At 48.5% G+C, this 19,214-nt stretch overlaps 2 protein-coding genes across 4 annotated transcripts; one reads left to right on the top strand and one right to left on the bottom strand.

Moving 5' to 3' along the window:
• The first annotated feature begins 1,223 nt into the window (after positions 1 to 1,223).
• On the top strand, positions 1,224 to 7,446 carry aurka (aurora kinase A). 2 transcript variants are annotated; one of them, XM_088937618.1, is made up of 9 exons: positions 1,224 to 1,445; positions 2,076 to 2,132; positions 3,008 to 3,284; positions 3,678 to 3,726; positions 3,959 to 4,150; positions 4,836 to 4,974; positions 5,506 to 5,654; positions 6,163 to 6,337; positions 6,771 to 7,446. In XM_088937618.1, exons 2-9 carry the CDS (start codon positions 2,082 to 2,084, stop codon positions 6,948 to 6,950), a joined length of 1,212 nt encoding a protein of 403 aa, XP_088793744.1. In that variant the 5' UTR covers positions 1,224 to 1,445; positions 2,076 to 2,081; the 3' UTR covers positions 6,951 to 7,446. The 2 variants fall into 2 exon arrangements, with proteins under 2 accessions (XP_088793744.1, XP_088793743.1); XM_088937617.1 differs by having other exon boundaries at positions 1,368 to 1,445; positions 3,005 to 3,284.
• A 131-nt stretch (positions 7,447 to 7,577) lies between these two features.
• Positions 7,578 to 19,098, bottom strand: bpifcl (BPI fold containing family C, like). Of its 2 annotated transcripts, none has more exons than XM_088937511.1 (16): positions 18,824 to 19,098; positions 16,250 to 16,451; positions 15,498 to 15,612; positions 15,005 to 15,133; positions 14,621 to 14,776; positions 14,105 to 14,168; positions 13,670 to 13,730; positions 13,328 to 13,419; positions 12,842 to 13,018; positions 12,203 to 12,262; positions 11,455 to 11,622; positions 11,032 to 11,099; positions 10,443 to 10,485; positions 10,134 to 10,197; positions 8,988 to 9,064; positions 7,578 to 7,991 (listed from the first exon to the last, which is right to left on the bottom strand). In XM_088937511.1, the coding sequence occupies exons 2-16, from the start codon at positions 16,356 to 16,358 to the stop codon at positions 7,950 to 7,952; spliced, it is 1,425 nt and encodes a 474-aa protein (XP_088793637.1). In that variant the 5' UTR covers positions 16,359 to 16,451; positions 18,824 to 19,098; the 3' UTR covers positions 7,578 to 7,949. The 2 variants fall into 2 exon arrangements, with proteins under 2 accessions (XP_088793637.1, XP_088793638.1); XM_088937512.1 differs by having other exon boundaries at positions 16,250 to 16,420; positions 18,824 to 18,891.
• Between the last annotated feature and the right edge of the window lie 116 nt (positions 19,099 to 19,214).

Genomic DNA, 19,214 nt, shown 5'->3' with positions numbered 1-19,214 from the left:
CACTCATTGTTATGACACCAATTCCTTCCAGATGAATTCACATAGGTGCTGTTTGATCTGGTTGCTGGGACTGGGAGAAATGGGGGCGAGGCCGATGTTCTCTGGAGACAAGACGGCTTTGGTGTCCGTCCTGCGTTCCTGCTGCTGTGAGGCGGGTGGCTCAGGGATGGAGCCTGGGCTCCCCGATATCTGCCAGCGCTCGTCTGAAGACGCAGAGCGACCCTGCAGGCCATCTGTGTCTCTGATGAAGACCGATGCAGGAGGTGAAACAGTCGGGTGGTTGGTGCTGCGGACAGAAGTGTGTTCCTGCAGAGGCGTATTATCATTGCTCTGGGTCAAGGAAAAACTGTCCCTGCTGTAGATCCCCCGTCTCTAAGACGGCCTCAGAGCAGCTGCCCTCCTCTTGCGGTGTCTCCCAACTCACGCAGTCCTCAGCTGTAGCCAGGGGGTCAAAAGGGCTGTGGTTTGGGAGTGACACAGGCTGCTTGCAGGTAGCATGCGTTTCTCTAGTGTAAGCACACTGGCTAGAGACTCTTTCAGTGAAGACTGAGAGGACAAGATTCATGTCTTCACAAAGTCTGAGGTGTTGACAGTGATGAACTGCATAACGGCGAAGGGGGCTCAATTGGAAGCTGTGTTTAGTACTCCGTACAAGGGGCATGTCTTTACACAAAGGGTTGTAGGAGTCTGGAACAATGCATGTTACAGAAGCAGATTGCGATAGGTTCATAAAGAAGAACTAGCTGAACGAGAGCCTTAGATCGACTTGAAACGGCACGGGTAATGGGGGAGTGGAGGCACGCTGGGAAATTCTGAATTCAGCCGTTCTTTAACCTGGTCCTGAAGGACTTCTCCCTACTGAGCCCTTAATCACCAGGAAATTAAAATAATTATTAATTTAAAAGGATTAATTTTTTTTTTAAACTAAGGTTTGAGAAATATGATAAAAACTTATTAGCATCGAGGATTCATTTTTATATTACGATAATTGCCGTATGATCACACGGTCTTGAGAAAATGGTTCTCGCCGCACAGCAGCCGTAGACTTGTCCTTTGGCGACAAGGAGGGGGCGCTGTGGGAAATCGCAGCACCTTTTACACCGGCCCTGTGCGGTTGGAAAGGCGGCCCTAGCCAATGGGGAGCAGGGGCGTGGTTTGATCTCGGCCAATCAGACGCCGGGAAGGTTTAAAGGTAGTTAAAAGAGGGAGATTTGAATTTAAACAGATTGTACTGACGTGCGATAGGAGCATTGCGGCCTGCGGGCTGGCTCGGCAAGAAACTGTGGGTTAAAGCTCGAAATAAGCTCTTCTAATTCTCGGATTCGCCTGGTAACGTACCTGAAAGGATTTAAAATACAGATACGCGGCAGAAAGCGCGGTTCAGGTGTGGGAGGAAAAGGAGACACGGAACTCCGTCGTTCGGCCTGAACAAGTAGCTGAAAGCGGTACGTGAGAGCGCTTATAATACCAACGTGGCCTTTTTTCGTTTATATCATGATCATCTGTCATCTATCATGATCATATGTCAACCAGTTGTGGCTTAGCAGTCTTGGTATTTTTAAATAATGTGCTGGTTATTGTTTCCAGTCCGGCGTGGGATATGTATCTTTTGGGGAGAAATCTAGTTGCTAATCAAATATTTTTCAATTGTATGTATAACAAAACCGTGAGTGAAATTGAGGTGGCGGTGTCGTGTCCCTTCAGGCTTAGGAAAAATGTTCAGAAAAATGCGTACCGTTTCCACGTCGCCATAGGAGACGCGTTTATACAACAAACGATGCGTCTTGAACAGTAAACTAGCTGAATTCGCTTATCTGCAGCGGAACGCCTTTCAAACGTCGATTAAAATCGTGAGTGTTATCTGCAGATGTGTCGCCCTGGGATTTTTAGTTGTGGTGGCGATCGTGTTGTTTTTTTTTTTAATAAAATGGGTACGCTGGTTTGTATTCTAGATCCTTTCGTCATGCGTTTTTAAGGGAGACAGTCGATTTTTCTTAGCGTAACTCGTTTTCTTTTAATTAAGGACGAGTATAAGCGTTTGAACATCTCTTTTCCTTCATCGCTCCTTTCTCCAGTGATCGATGGACGCAGCCAAGACGGTGAGGAGGTCGCAGTGTCCTGCGACTGCGAAAGTAAGCTGCCGCCGTGCGCCTCTCGGGATCGCCGCTAGGGGGAGACTCGCACCCACTTCCGAATTCCTGCTCGTTTCGTTTCTGAATGCCCGTGCTGAAGGGGGGGGGCAAAGATCACGTGTGCTTCTCGGGAGGGCGCAAATTTATGGATAATTTCCTCTTGCACACAATTATCCCCTCCACCCAAACGGGGGATCTTTTGTCTTGGGTATAACCATGAAAAACCGATTCTCAGGGGGGAAAAAAAAAAGGTTCTGATCTGTGCTTGCAATTGGTCCGGTGGTTCCTGGTCCTGGTGACCTGCAGGATTGTGTTCCAGCCGAGCCCTTAGTCCCACAATCAAACCCTTCATTCGCTTAATAATAATAAGATCAATGTGATCTGTTTGTTCCCGGCTCTTACACATGCTGGAGCTTTAACTGTTGTATTTTGTACGTGAAATAAAATCCCTAACTAAAAACACAATGCAAATATTCACCGGAAGCAGCTCATTGGCATTAGCTCGGATAGGGCTGTGATTATCTAATTACAGTGGGATGGAATGAAAACCGGTTGGTGTGCAGCTCGCTGGGATTTAGGGTGTGCAAACGCCTTACCTCTCTAGTCTGATCTCCTTAGGTGACAAACAGTTGTTCTGCTGTGACACAGAACTGAACTTAATTAAGGCTTAGGAAATTGATAATTGTGGCTCATTTCCTGTTTCACTTAAGTTAGCTTCCAAGCTTTCTATAATACATCTGTTTTGTTTTTTTTAATTCCAATGAAAGCTTGGTGTTTTGAAACTGCAGTGGACAGGAGTTTTGGAGTGCTGTAGATTAAGGCTACCTGCCGTGTGAAGTGTGGTCCCTGACTCTCCTCTCCCCATGTGTTAGCAGCTCAACAGCGACGGCCCTAAACGGGTTCCCATGTCCCAGAACAAGCAGGCGGCTGTGTCCACGTCTTCCCAGCGGGCCCTGGGCGTCTCCAACGGGCCGCAGCGCGTCCAGCGCCCCGCCGGGCCGCAGAAGCTGCCCCAGCCTCCGGCCCTGCGCATCGAGGCCTCGCAGGCCTCCCGGGAGAACACCCCCCCGCCCGCTCGGAGCCAGACCTCCTCCTCCTCCTCTTCCTCCGCTCCTGCCCCTGCAGAGCCGCCCGCGCAGGAGAAAACTACAGGTGGGCAGCACTGCTTTCTCCAGTCTGCGGTGTGACACTGCTGGGCTTGGGCCTGTCTGAGGGAGGGTGGACGTAACATGAGCTCTGGGATAGTTGAAATAGAGCATTACCGTTAACTTTCAGAATAAGCATCGGTCTTCAGAGCTCCCTGGTACTTGCAGTTCACTTATTTCGATGTGCTGGAGTGTCCAGTCTGAGACATCGGGGGACTCAAGTCAAGACCTGGTGGCCATTGGGCATAGAGAGGCAGGAGTACGAGCTCTAGATCAGCACAGGCACATGTTAATAAAGGAAATATCTTGGATACATGAAGGATCTGCACACAAAGTCAAATGTTCTTTTACACTAATGTTCAAGAATGTCCCTGTAGTAATTGTCCTTTTTCTTGTGCAGATAAAGCTGTGGCCACTGGATCTGCGAACTCTGTCAACTCTAACTCTAAGTAAGAACCAGGAATTGAACTCTGGGGGGTCACATTTTCTGTATTAAAAAAATGCAATGTCCTTTTCTCAAACCAGCAGTTAGAATCGACTTCTTTACTTTGCTCCTGGTGCTACTGCTCGTCTTGCATGTGAAGGGGGACACTACATCTAGACCAGGAGAAATGAATTTTCTAAGCCGCTTCTAGTATTATCTAAAGGAGAACTTCCTGAATCCTGTTCCTCCTTCTTAAGGAAGCGCTGGAGCCTGGAGAACTTCGACATCGGCCGGCCGCTGGGGAAGGGCAAGTTCGGGAACGTGTACCTGGCGAGGGAGCGGCAGTCCATGTTCATCCTGGCCCTGAAGGTGCTCTTCAAGAAGCAGCTGGAGAAGGCGGGCGTGGAGCACCAGCTGCGCAGGGAGGTGGAGATCCAGTCGCACCTCAGGTACACCTCCACAGCAGCAGCCCTGCAGGCTGCTTGGGCCTCTCCTCTCGCCGGAGGACGCCGTGTTCATGAGCTTCTCAACATTCACGCGTGAAGAGTGAAGGGCAGCTGAGTGCAGGGAGGTGTCGTAGTCTTTGGTCGCTTGATGTCCCTTAAGCTGAATCATTTTCATAGATGTACTAGAAATCTAATAAGGTAAGCTGCCTTTCTCTTAAGATTTTATCCTCTGCTTTTCCTCGATGGTTTCAAGCACGATCAACATTTGACACCCTCTGGGGTTAATAACCCATCCTGACCAACTGAAATGTGTATAGTTGCATGTTTTCCAGTTGAAAGTAATTGCTGGTATTTTATCAGTTTGGCGATACTGTACATTCATAATTAATCAAGATCACCGTCCTGTACCCAGAGGGCTATGAATGTATTCGTGCATTTGAATCTAGTGAAGGGGCTGTATCTGCATCAGAAGTCTGCTAGTTGCAGTTACAGGGAGATGTGCTGCAAAGTAAAAACTGAAAAACAATTTGAAGGAATGAATGTGGAGGTGACAGTTCAGAGCAATCAATGCTGTTTGAACATTTAGATATAAAAATGCTGCTATTCACCCTACGCTTCTCATCTCTATAAAAACATGGGTTGACTTTCGCCTCCCGTCTCCCCCTCTCTGGCGCTCCGCCTCCACCAGGCACCCCAACATCCTGCGCCTGTACGGGTACTTCCACGACTCGTCGCGCGTCTACCTCATCCTGGAGTACGCGCCCAAGGGGGAGCTGTACAGCGAGCTGCAGCGCTGCAGCCGCTTCGACGACCAGCGCAGCGCCACGGTGAGCCCCTGGGGGGCCTCCGAGAACCTCCGCCGGGGTCGTCATCTGATCTTTTAAGTGTGCGGGGCTAAGGGCTGGAAGTTAGTAGTCAATTGCTACACTTATTAACATTGAGCAGCTGTGAGCAAGAGGACACCATTCGCCCTACCTGGCTTGCTCGTCGGCGTTTTAACCAACCAATTTAAAGACCTCCTCCACCTGTTGCTTGAAAGAAGCCCTGGGTCGGCATGCCCCAAGCCAGTTGCTTCCGATTCACTTGCTTGCAACTTGGCGTTGTGCGTTTGCAACCCTGTGGTAATCTCCCAGGCACACGCAAAGTGAACATGCATGCACCCCTGTTTTAACTGTGACTAAAGACCTGGGGCTTGTGGCTTTTCCCCACACTCCCACAGCCCGCTGGTCTTTGTTCTAGGTTCACATCCTTTTTCTTAAAAGCGAAGAAAATTGTTCATCATTTAAGCTCCATCATAAAGATGATGCCTTTAGAAGAAATTCTAGGCACACCCAGTAATTGTTTTTGCCTGCTTGCAGTACATCACGGAACTGGCCGATGCCCTCCATTACTGTCACTCTAAGAAGGTGATCCACAGGGACATCAAGCCGGAGAACCTGCTGCTTGGCGCCAACGGGGAGCTGAAGATCGCAGACTTTGGGTGGTCTGTGCACGCCCCTTCCTCCAGGTACCCAACTGCCTGCCTGCCCTGGTCTCCGGGCTGTACGTGCACTGCAGGGGGCTTACAGTGGAGGAGGTTAATGGCCAGACATTCCACCGCATGTAGTGACCTTCTCGTGCCCATCTTTGTTTGAATACAGCTGTGTGAATGGTACTAAACTGTACTAAAACTGTTCCAAAGGTATTAAGTTGACTATTCAGTTAGTGTTGAGGTTTAGCTTGTGTGTTACAACATAGTTGAACATGGAGATTTCCATCCCTGCACTCAGCTGGTTGCATAGAAGCATAATTATGCACTTTCACTGCAACAATACCCATAGACCATAGTTCAGTCAAATACTTTCCTGAAGACTTGAACGGTCTTGTTCTGTAGTTATCTGAAACAACCATTTTAAAGCCGGTTCTCTAGCAGCCCGTGATGAAGCCTTCAGCGTAGCGGCGTCTAGCCGTGCCCAGGGCAGCAGGCTCCCGGAAGGGCCTGCTGTTGGCCTTGACCGGCTGTCTGTGTCGAGCAGGCGCTCGACGCTGTGCGGGACGCTGGACTACCTGCCCCCCGAGATGATCGAGGGACGGACGCACGACGAGAAGGTGGACCTGTGGAGCCTTGGCGTGCTGTGCTACGAGTTCCTGGTGGGCAAGCCGCCTTTCGAGACCAGCAGCCACCAGGAGACGTACCGCAAGATCTCAAGGGTGAGAGGTTCCCCCTGGAGCTGGGGGGGGGGGGGGTGTTTTGTCTTGGGATTTTAATTTGAGCCAAGTACCTGATGGGTAACATGTGGAAGTTAGGTTTGCAAGTGAGAGCACAGCCTCAAAACAACAAAACGGGAAGCTCGGATCGTGGGAGTTAATTTAAACATCTGCCACAAACCCATGTCCTCTTAGTAATTTTATCTTCCGGACCTCATGCTTGACTCATGCTCATTTACAGCATGCACAGGGTACACAGAGCATTTATTGCATAACCATGGGATACAAACTAGACATGCTCTCCAACCCTCTTCATAAGAGATGCATTTTTTTTTTTAAAAAAGTGTGTTGCTTTTTGTGAAGTTGAATTCCCCATGCTGCTCCTTACCGGCCTGTCCCCCTGTTGTGACTCCCCCCCTCTATCTCTCTCTCGCAGGTGGAGTTCAGTTACCCAGCGTTCGTCAGCGAGGGGAGCAGGGACTTGATCAACAAGCTGCTGAAGCACAACCCCATACAGAGACTGCCACTGCAGGGCGTGCTCACCCACCCCTGGGTGATGGAGAACTCCACCAAGCGCCCCACTTTTGAGATTCCCAGCGCCGATCCTGGCCAATGAGAACACGCCGCCCCCCCCCCCCCCTCGCCTGGAGCAGGGCATGGCTGTACCCCCTGAGGAGACTCGCGCTTTGATGGAGGACGCACGCTGCAGAGAGCCTCATCCCTGGCGGGGGGGGGGGGCTTTGGCCTTAACGTTTTAAAGGGAAGTAATCAAGACTTGTGACCGAGGGCTTAACAAGGGGGAGTTCTTTCATGCGATCTTCACTTGACTGTTCTTGTTGCGTCTGTTACTTCACACACTTCTCAGTGCACTGTGGGTGGAGGTGTGTAAAGCCACATGACCACCTGGTGTTAGTCTTATTTATGACCAGTCTTGGGTTCCACAAGATCCAAGATCGTCGGCCTTCGACTGAGGCTGTGGCCCTGCGCCACACAACATTTACTTGTTTTTGTACATATTTAGCTGTTGTTTTTTTAAATGATTATGCGTCGAATGTCTTTGAAACTTGGAAATTGTATTAAATCACTATTTGAAAAATAAAGTGACAAACCTGGTCTGCCTGTATTGGCGATGGAATGAGTACAAACCTTTTGCCCAAGACAGTGCTCACATAGCTGATGAATGGAGAGTATGTAGCCTTGCAAGGACTGTATTCAGAATATAAAATGATCCACACCATTTGTACATCATAGCACTCATTTACTGTCTTTAATGTCAGTTTTGCATAGTACAATGAAACTCCACATTTTGTCAGAAAGGTTAATTGGCTGATTTTTTTGCTGTAAAATTGATTTGTATTCTAATACAACTTGTATCGATGCCATAGCGATTAATTTTACTACAGGTGAAATGTGTTTTGAATTTGTGCACTGGTCTTATCATTCTTGCTCCAGTTAAACTGTGCAGCTATACTGATTCTAGCTCGGCATCCTCCAACGACGAATTGCATCATTCCGGTTCATGATTGACCCCAGATTCGTTACAAAGCAGTCGATGTTGATGCTGGCAGTTCAGCAAGGAAACTTGTTCCTGTACGGGGTCTTGGCAGGGTCTTGCTCATGAAGAATACTGGGCGTCGGTGGCAATAGTCACAAAACCCTGAGGGAAGCACATCTCTCTTTAATTCTGTTTCTGGTGGGCAACACACTGCACTTGGTCCTGTCTATACTAAATGCAGGTTGTAAGATGGAAAATGCTGTAAATGGGACTTTTTTCACCTTTAAAGCATCACTTCTGAGATGAATTGATCTGCTGGGGAGCAGGACTTCTAATTTAAACTAGCTCAGAAAGTGTCATCATCCAGGTGGGGCTACACATTAGTGGTGGTAGTGGGATTCCCCATTACCTGTAATAGGTAAAAAAAACTCTAGGAGAGAGTGGCAACAATGGTGCTATTATACCAGCAATGGGTGGAATGGTGGCTCTGTGGCTAGAAGGTTGCTGGTTCAAATCCTGCAGCTGGCAGAGGACTCCTACTCCCTTGGGCCCCTGAGCAAGGCCCTTAACCCCAACTGCTCCAGGGGCGCTGTACAATGGCTGACACCAGGCTTCTCTCTCCCTGTGTGTCTTAGGGAGGGTAAGCTGGGCTATGTGAAAAGACAAGTTCCTAATGCAAGAAATTGTATAGGGCTAATCAAGTGATCTTACAGTAGTGGTGTAGCTTGGCCCTGGCCGGTCCACCCCGTTCTTTCTCCACCCCCTGAATGTGTCCTGTAGCCAGGTGTGTGAACGGAGGCCTAAACTTTCAGGCAACAGACTGTTCTGCCTTGGTGGTAGGTGGTGGAATTAAGGCTCATGTAATGTTAGAAACCACTCCCAGAAAGTGATTTTGGGTGAGACATGGCAAACATGACAGGAAGAGCTGTCTGGCAATTAATGTGTACACTTGGTATTGATGGGAACAGTACGGTACATGGTTCAATTCTACCGATTTAGTTTGTAAGCAGAGACCAGCTCAGTGGAGCCAGCCTGCCCCCTTCTGACACTTCTCAACTAGCTTTTAAGCAGCAGGTAGGTCCCCTGGTTAAGGTGATGTTCAACAGAGTGAATAGCATTGCGTACTGCTTACTGAACTCGTACTCGTTTGGTACTGACCTGGTTGACCTTAAGTACAGGATCGACACAACTGATGTTATAGATGGGAGGGATGGGGAATCCAGCTTTCAGTTTTTCTGAAATAGCACAAAGCACAAAAATAATGGTTTGACTTAGCTGAGCAACAATTAAAACCACAAAGAAAACTCAATGTGTGACCACAGCAAACAGCTGGTGTGTGTGTGTGTAGATGCCATTGTCTGAAAATTGTAATTTTATAGTAACCTGCTCTATAATCAGGAAACTTTCTTTCATGAGGCTGAATACCAAAGGTTTTTCTTTCATATGAAAGTTTTTAGATGAGAGTGACAAGCCCTGAAACGTGAGACACTCTGCATTCTTTTTAGGTCAAATTTTGGGTGGTTTGCTAGCAAGTGATTTTTACTGTGTTTTCGTATAATTATAACTGAAGAATTACTAAAGTGTTTCAACAGCAGAAGCATGGTATAATGTTCGAGTGCCCCAGCACAGGGGTCTCCAACCCCGGTCCAGGAGAGGTCCGGGTCCTCTTTAAATCCTCCATTTCTAAAGGCCTGAACCAGGTTAACGACGATCAGGTAAAGAGGTGATCAAATCAGGACTTGAGAGTTGGAGCAAATCCTTCATCCCTCCTGGAAGGATGTTCCTTCATTGAAACATTACTTTCCTAATTGATCATTTTTTTTAATGTTTCTAATAATCTCCAACAGGTGGTCAATAAGAGCAATTTAACTGGGACCAGGGTTGAAGACCCTGGCTTTAGGTTCTCTAACACTGGTCCTGGAGAACTCTGACATAGCAGGTTTAATAGGTAACTTTTATGCTTTGATTTTTGAGGGCTTAGAACAATTTGATTGATTAGCTAAGCAGGCAGTTAAATCAAATAACTTAGAAGTCTGGCTGAATGACATTTGTCCCTCAAGGAAGGACTGAGCTAAACTGGGAACACTACTGGCTCAAGTAAGTTGATCAATCCTTTGTGTTGAGAGGGGAAATCTAGGCATAACCTAGATGGTAAGACTAAGTGAGCTGTGACTCTCCAAGAATTTGGTAGCAGACTCCTGCACCAGGCCCTGTGCTCATGCAGAATTACTGCATGTTCCTTATGCAAGAATAGGTTTTTCCAAGTTGGCTGCTGGGGGGGTGATGGGCAGTCGGTGCACCTACCATTCACTTTGGGCAGCACAACCGTTTGCACCCCCATCTTCAACAGGTTTTCCAGGGGTGTGGTCTGCAAAACAACAACAGTGTGATGAGCAGTCGCGGGCTCAGCTGTCGTTCGCAGATTTGCGTTGAGCAATTTTTGGCACGCTTTGCACCAGATTGTTCAGGGACCTTCTGCAACAACATCCTCTCTCAACATTGCAATCATTGCATTTAATCGGTCGGCGCAGTCCGTGTACAATATGATCAGGGCAGGAGAGCACTGTTCAGTATGTTCTCTGTGACGGTTGAGGCGTGGATGGGATGTCATACCTGGAACTCTCCCACCTCGCTGGCCGCCAGGGTCAGAGTCAAACTGCCAGAGAAAAGGCAGATGCTATAAGTACTTAAACACATCTTGCATAGAATTTGCAAACACTCACATAAACCGTACTTCTGCATCATCCAGAAAGAAAATCCCAAAGTGATTTGACGATTTCTTCACTAGGTGGATTTGTAGAAAGGTGGGCTTGGGGTGCTGTGGACGGAACGAGACCTAAGAATTCTAGACCGATCATCTTTCAGACCCGACATACTGTACAGCTTCTAAAGATTTCAAGATCTCACTTCCTTTGAATCTGGCTTTATGTAGCCTCATGTCTACAGCGCTCCAGGAGATTAAATTGCAACATTTATAAACCTTTTCAATTTGTACCCAAAAAACATAAACACACGAATATCCCCAGCATTTTTCAAACTGCGCGTTCTGTAGCTAGGGCTGGTGTTGTGAAAATGTATTTGCTCGTTACATGACATGTTCTGGGTGTTATTGTATAGAGCCTACAGGACAGGCAGTGGCCCCAGCTTTTCTCTGTGTATCGGCTCTTCGCAGGAAGCATCAGGGGGCGGCAAGAATGCTCACCTCCTCAGAGCCAGAGATCCAGTCAGCTTCATGTCCGAAATGAAGACCTTGGCATCGAGACTGGCTTCCTTCAAGAGAGAAGAGATTGATGGGGGATCAGGCACTGAATATACACCACTGCGTTCTGCCTGCCATGGGCATGAGAGAGCTTAGCATTGGGACATCCCTTTGAGAGGCTTAGGATGATGTGATGTGATGGTTAACAGTTAAATTATCCATTTAAAAAAACTCAGGATGAATGGGATTTGCGAAAAATTCGTTCTGAGGTCCTCATTCCTGCTGCTTGGAGGGGATGATCATCACGCGGTCGCTGCAGCAGAATCCCTGCTCTTCCTCTGGGTGAAAGTAACCACACACGTTGGCTGAGCCCCGTGTTACTGCCGGCCTCACCAGCGCCCCCCAGAGCCCCCCGCAGGTGCTCACCGACTCCAGGGTGAACAGAGGGGCCAGGGAGGAGTTGGGCAGGATGGCGAAGACCTTGGCTGCCCCCGACAAGCCCATGGTGACGTTGTCGGGCTGGAGAGAGACCACGGGAGGCTTGCTGGCGAACGCCTGGACGGTCATGAGCATGTTGGGGAACATCTTGGGCAGCTGTGGGGAGACGGAGGGGACAGGAGAGCACTCAACTGCAGTTTTGGCTGTTCCTGCCCCCATTCGGATGGGTGACAAGGAGGAGGTGTGTAAACGGGGCATCCGAGCTGGATGAATCGTTCTAACTACCCTGAACGGGAAGGGTACAGGCAGGGGCAGGTCCTGCTACGGGATTTTTGCCTGGGCTTTACAAGGAGCAACTGCTTCCGACCTAAAGAAGCAGGACTCTTCATCCCAGTCGGATCGTGCAATCAGGAGATTAAGGTCAGAGGTGGGGATGGAGGCCGGAGCTCACTGGATGAGCACTGGAGCTGCACTTCCTTGGATGAAGGCAGATTTGTTTTTACAAGGAATAATTAAATTTCTATCAGTACAGCTAACGTGTATAATAACATGGAACTGTAGCATTTCGCGATTCACCGCAGACTGGCAGTGAGGCTGACCCGTGGCTCTGGAGTGGCACGTGATCCCCTTTTCACTTCAGGCTCAGCCCTTCTCGGCTTAATCGAATCGCTTCGTTAATCGGGGTCGCCGAGCCGTGTCCCCCCAGCTCCGGGGTGAAAGCCGAAAGGTCCTGTACCTGAGGGACGAAGGCCCCGAAGCTGGAGGTGTTGAGGTGCACTGGAGACGTCTTGGGAAGCTGGAATGGTAAAAGATGGATATTGGGCACAGTCACGACATGCTGATTGTGCCAACCCATCTCTCGCGTACGTTTTGTTCCCCCACAGTCTCTCAAAATAATTCAGCCTCTGTGGTGGTGCTTTAGGACAGGACTCCCCAGCTCTGGTCCCATTAAACTACATTTCTAAAGACTGGGAGAGCTTGGGACATCATTAATCGATTAAGCACTTAATTTCTTCCGTGTAGGGGATTCAGAAGGATTTTCAGATCTTTGTTCCAAATGTTTTGTGTGCCAAATGTGTGGCACAGTGGTTAGCATTTCTGCTTAGCAGTGCTGGGGCTCTGGACTACGTCCCTGGGGTGCTGTCTGTGTGGAGTTTGCATGTTCTCCCCATCCTTGCTTGGGTTTCCTCCCACAGTCCAAAGACGTGCTTGTGGGGTTAATTGGCTTCTGGGGAAACTGGCCCTGGCGTGAGTGTGTGTCTGTCGGCCCTGTGCGATTTGCTTGCGTACTGCCTCTGCGAATGAAAAATACTTTTTCTCTCTGGACATAAATAAATCCGAAGGGAAAGCCGGCGGTGGAGGGGGGTGGACTCACCATGCTGTCGGTGAGGTTGACCTGCAGCAGGCCGGCCGCCATGTAGGCGAAGGCGGCGGAGTTGAAGAAGAACTCGGACAGGCCGAGCGCCAGCATGCGCCCCTCCTGCGCGGCCAGAGAGAACGCCCCGGCCGGGAACGGGGGCTCGGGGTGCCCCCGTGTGCTGTAGAACTCTCCCTGCGAAGCGGGGGGTTATTTTATAGGGGTGCGCCGCTGTGTAGCGTGCACACAACCCACAGAGGAACGACTGAAGGTTTCTTGCATGCCGAAAAGAGGAGGAGGAACGTTTCGGCTGTGGAGCCTCCTTCGGGTACAAGACCCTTCGGCTTCACCCCCGAAGAAGGCTCCACAGCCGAAACGTTGTGTTTCTTTTCTTCTCTTTCCAGCAGGGAAGAAACCTTTACGTGTTCCTTTGCAGCCTCGAACTATACAGTAACAGTATATACGTGTAAGTTCAAAGTTGCCAGTTGGAACCGGGCTTCGTACCTTTAAGTCCAGCTCCATATCTGAATTTCCTACCAGGGGGGCGCTGAGGAGGGGAATCTCGATGAGAACGTAGGGGTCGATCTGGAAAGAAACTATGAGCGAAATCACAACTGTGAGACGATGCTCCCGACTAGGCCGGATAGAATCTACCCGTCTGCACCTGCGTCTCCTCCGTCTTCATCCGTCTCTGTCTGTCCCGTCCTGTGCGTCAGTCTGCGCAGGCGGTTTTCATATAACGTCTTATTTTTAAACTGGTGCCGGCGGTATTCGTTTCAAGAGTATGATCTCGTCAACGCCAGGGCTGGTGGCGCCCCTACTGTTAGTACAGTGACGCTGCAGTACCGTTCATCTCCTGTAGGTGTCTCTCCAGGCCGTCGACCGACTGCGTGATCATCGGGCAGATCTTAAAATACCGGCATGAAAAGAACGATCAGCGCACGATGGCACGATTCTCTTTTGTTTAAAATAAATCCTTATAGAACCAACTATAGAAACTAACGAGTGTGAACGGATTCCATAATTAAATATTCCATAATATTTATTATTAAATATTAATCCATAAAGATGCGATAAAAACAAGTGATTCACTTTGATTCTGTTGAATGCAAAACAACGAATTAAGTAACAGTGAAATCTTGAATGACTACCGGCGCTTCCCGGATTGCAGTTTAAAAGTATGCGCTGAAGATACTCATGGTTTTCCCACCCTTGTTTTACTACAAAAAAAATCAATCTGAGAACTGCAAACATGTAGAAATAAGTATTAATATAACGTACCGAAGTTTCAATCTTTTGTTGGATTACTCTTCGAATTTCACCGATGAACAAGCTGAAAATAAAGCTTAAAAAGAGAGTAAATTATGCAGCTGTTACTACCTGTAAACCTTCCATGTTCCTTTTTAAGTAAAATCAGACTCCGTGTTTTTTAAGCCCATCCTGTCAAGGACCTCCAAAGAAAATTCCGCCCGGAACGATGCCCCCCCAAAATATTTGGTAATATTTCTGAAGGCTTAGACAAGTAGAGGCCTAGTTTAGGGCTTGAAGCTAATGTTCATCAACTCAGGTCTGGAAGATGTGCCTCTAAGGTGCCTCCTAGTGGTGAGACAGTTTCATTACATTCGCTCCTGCAGTGTGGGCGCAGATACAGAAAAATGTACTTCCACTGTCTCACCACTAGGTGGGGGTGCTGCAGAGGCCGTCTGTCCCGATCTGCCCCCCATCTGCTTCAGGTGAAACCCCAGGTACCGAGTTTGCTTTTTGAGGTTTTAAAAACCCAAGTTTAATCATTTGTACCTGGCCCCCCCATGGAAGGAGACGTCCGTGCTGCCCACGGTGGAGTCGCACATAGAGCTGGAGACGGACAGGTGCCCCGCCTCATCGCTGCCCAGCGACAGGAGCAGAGAGATGCCCACTCCGTAAACGGCCAGGTCGAAGGTGCCACCATCCTTTCTGCCGACAGAAGGAAAACGGCAACGTGACTCTCGCTCTGTTCGGCAGGTGTTGCAATCAGTAAGCGAGAGCTTACAGCTGCCTAGGTTCGTGCAAAGAACGCGGTTTACGCAGTGGTTCAGGAGCGCCTTGCAGCCGTATTCTCCAAGGACGGCTCCTCCGGGCGCCGTAGACCTAGGTTTGCTGCTTTTCAGTACCACGAACAGCCACAGGGGGGGCGGCACTCACATAAACTGGTAGCTTGTGTGCCAGTTGCCATGCACTGCGATGTTCATTCCCGCGAGTCCCGTCTTGATCCCGCTGCCCTCGGAGAATTCCACCGTGGGTTCCGGGAGGTTGAATTTGGACACTTGCATGCTGGAAAGGGCAAAAGGATTAGTGCCTTGGATGGCTTTTACTGGGACCACACGGGCCATGAGTAGGGCGTTGCCACACAATCTGCCACCGCACAGAAAATCGGTGTTTTTTTTTCCATGTATGACATCTTGGAGAAGGACGAAAGCGGCAACGCTTTTTGCTTAGTAATGTCTTTGAACATGATGCCCCCCCCCCTGCTGGCCAGACAGACAAATGCCGTGCGTAAAGAAAATTAAAAGAAATTATTTGTTAAGGCAAATCTGTGCGTGGAGGCTGCTGCTGACACACCTGGCTGCGTGCTCCTCTGGGGTGAGGTTATTCCTCTTACTGGCCACAGGGGGCAGTGTCTGCCGGTGTCTCCTACCTGTCCAGGGAGAAGTGAACAGAGCCGAAGGGGGAGATGCTGATGTCCCCCTGCACGGCTGGGATGGACAGCGCCCCCAGCTTCTCCTGGAGCAGGTTGGCTCCTACGTGCTTCCCTGGGGAGGAGGGGGTTAAAACCAAACACTCTTTAAAGGCTGTTTCACGAGCTCTCTAAAAATGTCAAACGCACAGCCGGAGGAGAAGGAAAGCTTCTCTTTGCTCTGAAGGTCTATGCCAAGAAATTTCATGTTTCTTGAGAAGCAGGCGTATGTAGAGATTGCAAGTAATAAGCATGAAAGCATAGTCAGTGCTGCTTAAACTGTGTACTTTGTGCAGGGTGGCTGTCGTCAAGCACACTAGACCCATCCAGCGCCCGCTGTCGGTGGATGTCCTGCAGCTCACAAAGCTGGAACTGGATCAGATCGCTTTACAAAAGAGTGTGATATAAAGAGCAATCCTGGTGCGTTCTAAAGCAGGGGTCCCCAGTCACAAAACTGGGGCTCCGATACGCAATCAACCCCTCAACTGCCTGGATGACCCCTGAGCGGTTCATGACTGTTTTTGGCTCAGAAGCTGCTTCTTGGCTATTGCATTTCATTAGTAAAAAATAACATCCCGAACGTTTGAATAGAAAGAAAAAGAAGCTGCAAATATCCCGGTGGAGCAGGTCGAGCCAGTCGAGCAAGTCGCTGGTTCAGCTGAATTTCCGCTCAGGGCGTTAAGCTCGGCCGGCAGGAGCTCTGGGCCTCTCACCGTACTCAAGTCCTTTGCTGGTCAGCATGGCCTTAACGCCAGGGTTGGCCCCGAAGGCCCCGAGAGCCCGCTGAGCGATCGCCAGCAGCAGGAGCAGGGATTTCCACATCCTGCAGGGGCGTTGTCACCAGCCGCACTCAGCTGAGGAACAGGAGACTGCAGCGCGGTGCTCTGGGGAGAACAGGCGTTGCCCAGCAGCAGACTGGGTGAAAACGAAACTGACAATGAAAATCTAACAATAAGTATCGGTTCCTTTTTCCTCCCCCCTCGGATCTCAGAGGAGTTCACCTTCACTGGGTGGATCCACAACACAAATTAGACTAAAGGGAAGCTGGCAAAGGCTGGTGAAGTGGTTAGCAATGCTGCCTCACGGCACTCGAGCCCTTCGTTCAATGTCAGGCACGGGGTGCTGTCTGCGTGGAGTCTGTATGTTCTCCCTGTGTTTGCAAGGGTTTCCTCCAGTTTCCTCCCACAGTCCAAAGACAGGCTGGTGGGTTGATTGGCTTCTGGAAGAACTGGCCCTGGTGTGTGTGTGTGTGTGTGTGTGTGCGTGTTTCTGTGTGTGCATGGGTGTGCCGTGCGATGGACTGGCATCCCGCCCAGGATGTACCCTGCCTTGTGCCCGTTGCTTGCTGGGATAGACTCCGGCTCCCCCACGACTCTGAACTGGATAAAGTGGTAAGACAATGGCTGGATGGAAAACCACACAAAGCGTATATGCACTACATTAAAGACATCAACCCATACAAAGTCATCATGCACTAATCAATAATGACACTTGCCCATCGGCCAATACTTCTGTATTGTGTGATTATTTATTGAGTAGTTTGAGTGTGTGATGAAGGGATTTCTGATTTTGTTACATCTGCGTTGAGGGACTCTAAACATCTGCTTTTTATACAGGGTGGTATTCCTAGGGTTCTCCTTGAGATTATTGGACATCATATGCAGATGAAAGTAGCACATTTAGTGAATGAAGTAACGTGTGTAATGAAAGCAGCTGTTTCCTGCACCGGTGTTGAGAACTGCCGTCCTCTATCCTCTGAAACACGGTGTGCATGAGCTCACGCGCAGGATGTAGAAGCGCCCTTGTCTGCCTGTGAGAACGGAGCAGGGCGCTCTGGCGCCTCCTGCTGTCTAGGGTGTGAGGAGAGATCATACGGGTTTTCCCTGCTGGCGGACTCAGGGTGGGCGGGTAAAGATCGAGTGCTGACCGCCGAGGAGTGAAAGCAACTTGTACTTCATCGAAAATGAGGAAGTGTGGTTAATGATTCTTTTTCTGACATCTCAGACAGTTTAGTCTTCTCCTTTCTGGTCTTTATGATAGCATTTTGGGGGTAACGACACATTTTTCCTTTTCCAGTATATTGAGCTGAGAAGCTGCATTGGAAATCCCTGGATTCTTCTTGCTCTGCATTTCTAAACTTTATCCCTTGAACGCTTTGTATCGTCTCCTAAAATAACACACTTCTACTGTGTTTTTTGCAATGAAAAGCTTAATTCTGAGATTTTTTTGGTCCAGTTCTATACACATGACTGCCTTTGCATAAAGAGCTTTAGTCTCAGGTGGCTGATGTTTACAGCTTGTTTTCACGTGCTGTATGTTTATGGTCACATGCGGTTAAGAGCAGAATGGCAGCTGGGAGATGAAGAACAGTGGCTCTCCAGAGCCAGGACACAGAAGCACTGCCCGAAAGACCCCGTGCCACAGTGTGCCAGTCACCAGCAATCGTCTTCTGTCCTGCTGCAAGTTATTTAGGATCATATTCAGTGATTGACAGCTGTCTGATTTCTGATTTATAACCTTTAACAGTTCAACACTGTGAAACCTGCTTGCAGTGCAGGGCTTCCTAATTCTGATGTTAGTCAACTGAGTGTCAACAGGTTTTCTGTGCAGCTGAGCTATAAATTAATTGAGCTAATGACATGATTGTTAAGGATGTATGTTAAAATGCAAGAGATTTCACAGTTACATATTGCCGGTAATTTAAAATGTGCATGTTTTAGCAGCTAAAAATTAAATGATACATCTAAATCAATCCATCAATGAATTGGGAATTCAGCTGGTTTGAAAAGTGGGAGGGATTGCCTGTTTTGGGAAGCCCTTTTCAGGGAACTGTTCATTCTGAAAAGAGCTGATTTATCACAGGCGCTGTCTGGGCCTGTGTGTTAAAACTCATCGTTCCTGGACTGTAAATCTTAAATAAAGGTTTAACATGTTCAACTTTTATTCATGTGGCAAGTTCCTCAAAAGCAAGGAAAATAAACAGATGCTGGAACAATATAAACAGTAACAAACAATAATAATGAAGCTGAAAAAACTGCTACTGAGCACAACCTGAAAGATCCACAGTCAGATTCTGTAAATCAACCACATTCAGACAGCAGATATACGTTTCAGTGACTGAATTATATTTCCAATGTATGTGCTCCCGTTGTCCATCTGCTTGCTATGAGAACAGTACTGGCAATAACACTAAGTACTAAGTACTGACAATAGCAATAAAGGTTATTCTGTGTTGATCCTGATTAATTCTGGCACCGATAATAATGTAATAAAAAGAATTCTTTTACCTGACTTCTACAAGCTGGAGTCCCAGCGGGAGCAGTGAGGGTCAATCTTGTGCAGTGAGGAAGTTAAAAATGAAACACTGTTCACATGGCTGTAGTTTTATTTCCTGAAATGCAGCTCATGAATATTTGCTTCCTGTTTCTTTGAACAATTAATCACGAACCACGACTTCTCAGTGTGAAAACCGCTGTCGGTGCCTTTGGCAGCGTGTGTCTTTGTGCACGTCTGTGCAGACGCTGCTAAGGTGGTGTTTGTTTCTCTAAAGTTTCCACATGATTCAGATCATCCGGTTGTCAATAGATAGCAGCAGTATCTTAAGCAAATAAATTCCAAACCTTATGCGTAACTTGTATAATGAATCAACGTTGAACTGCTTTCACTGAAACAAAAACT

The sequence above is a fragment of the Atractosteus spatula genome, chromosome 19 (assembly GCF_055471065.1).
Source record: "Atractosteus spatula isolate fAtrSpa1 chromosome 19, fAtrSpa1.hap1, whole genome shotgun sequence".
NCBI classification, from domain to species: Eukaryota; Metazoa; Chordata; class Actinopteri; order Semionotiformes; family Lepisosteidae; genus Atractosteus; species Atractosteus spatula.
Note: the sequence above shows the minus strand (reverse complement) of the source record. Positions and strands in the feature narration are given on the sequence as shown.

Excerpts from the sequence above, each read along its gene's own strand:
- aurka (XM_088937617.1), top strand. The coding sequence starts at position 2,082 with ATGGACGCAGCCAAGACGGTGAGGAGGTCGCAGTGTCCTGCGACTGCG. Across the intron at positions 2,133-3,004 it reads AGTGTCCTGCGACTGCGAAA|CAGCTCAACAGCGACGGCCC; the intron begins GTAAGCTGCCGC and ends CCCATGTGTTAG. Across the intron at positions 3,285-3,677 it reads CGCGCAGGAGAAAACTACAG|ATAAAGCTGTGGCCACTGGA; the intron begins GTGGGCAGCACT and ends TTTCTTGTGCAG.
- bpifcl (XM_088937511.1), bottom strand. The coding sequence starts at position 16,358 with ATGTGGAAATCCCTGCTCCTGCTGCTGGCGATCGCTCAGCGGGCTCTC. Across the intron at positions 14,777-15,004 it reads CACACAAGCTACCAGTTTAT|AAAGGATGGTGGCACCTTCG; the intron begins GTGAGTGCCGCC and ends TTCTGTCGGCAG. Across the intron at positions 13,420-13,669 it reads ACACCTACAGGAGATGAACG|TTTCTTTCCAGATCGACCCC; the intron begins GTACTGCAGCGT and ends TTTCGCTCATAG.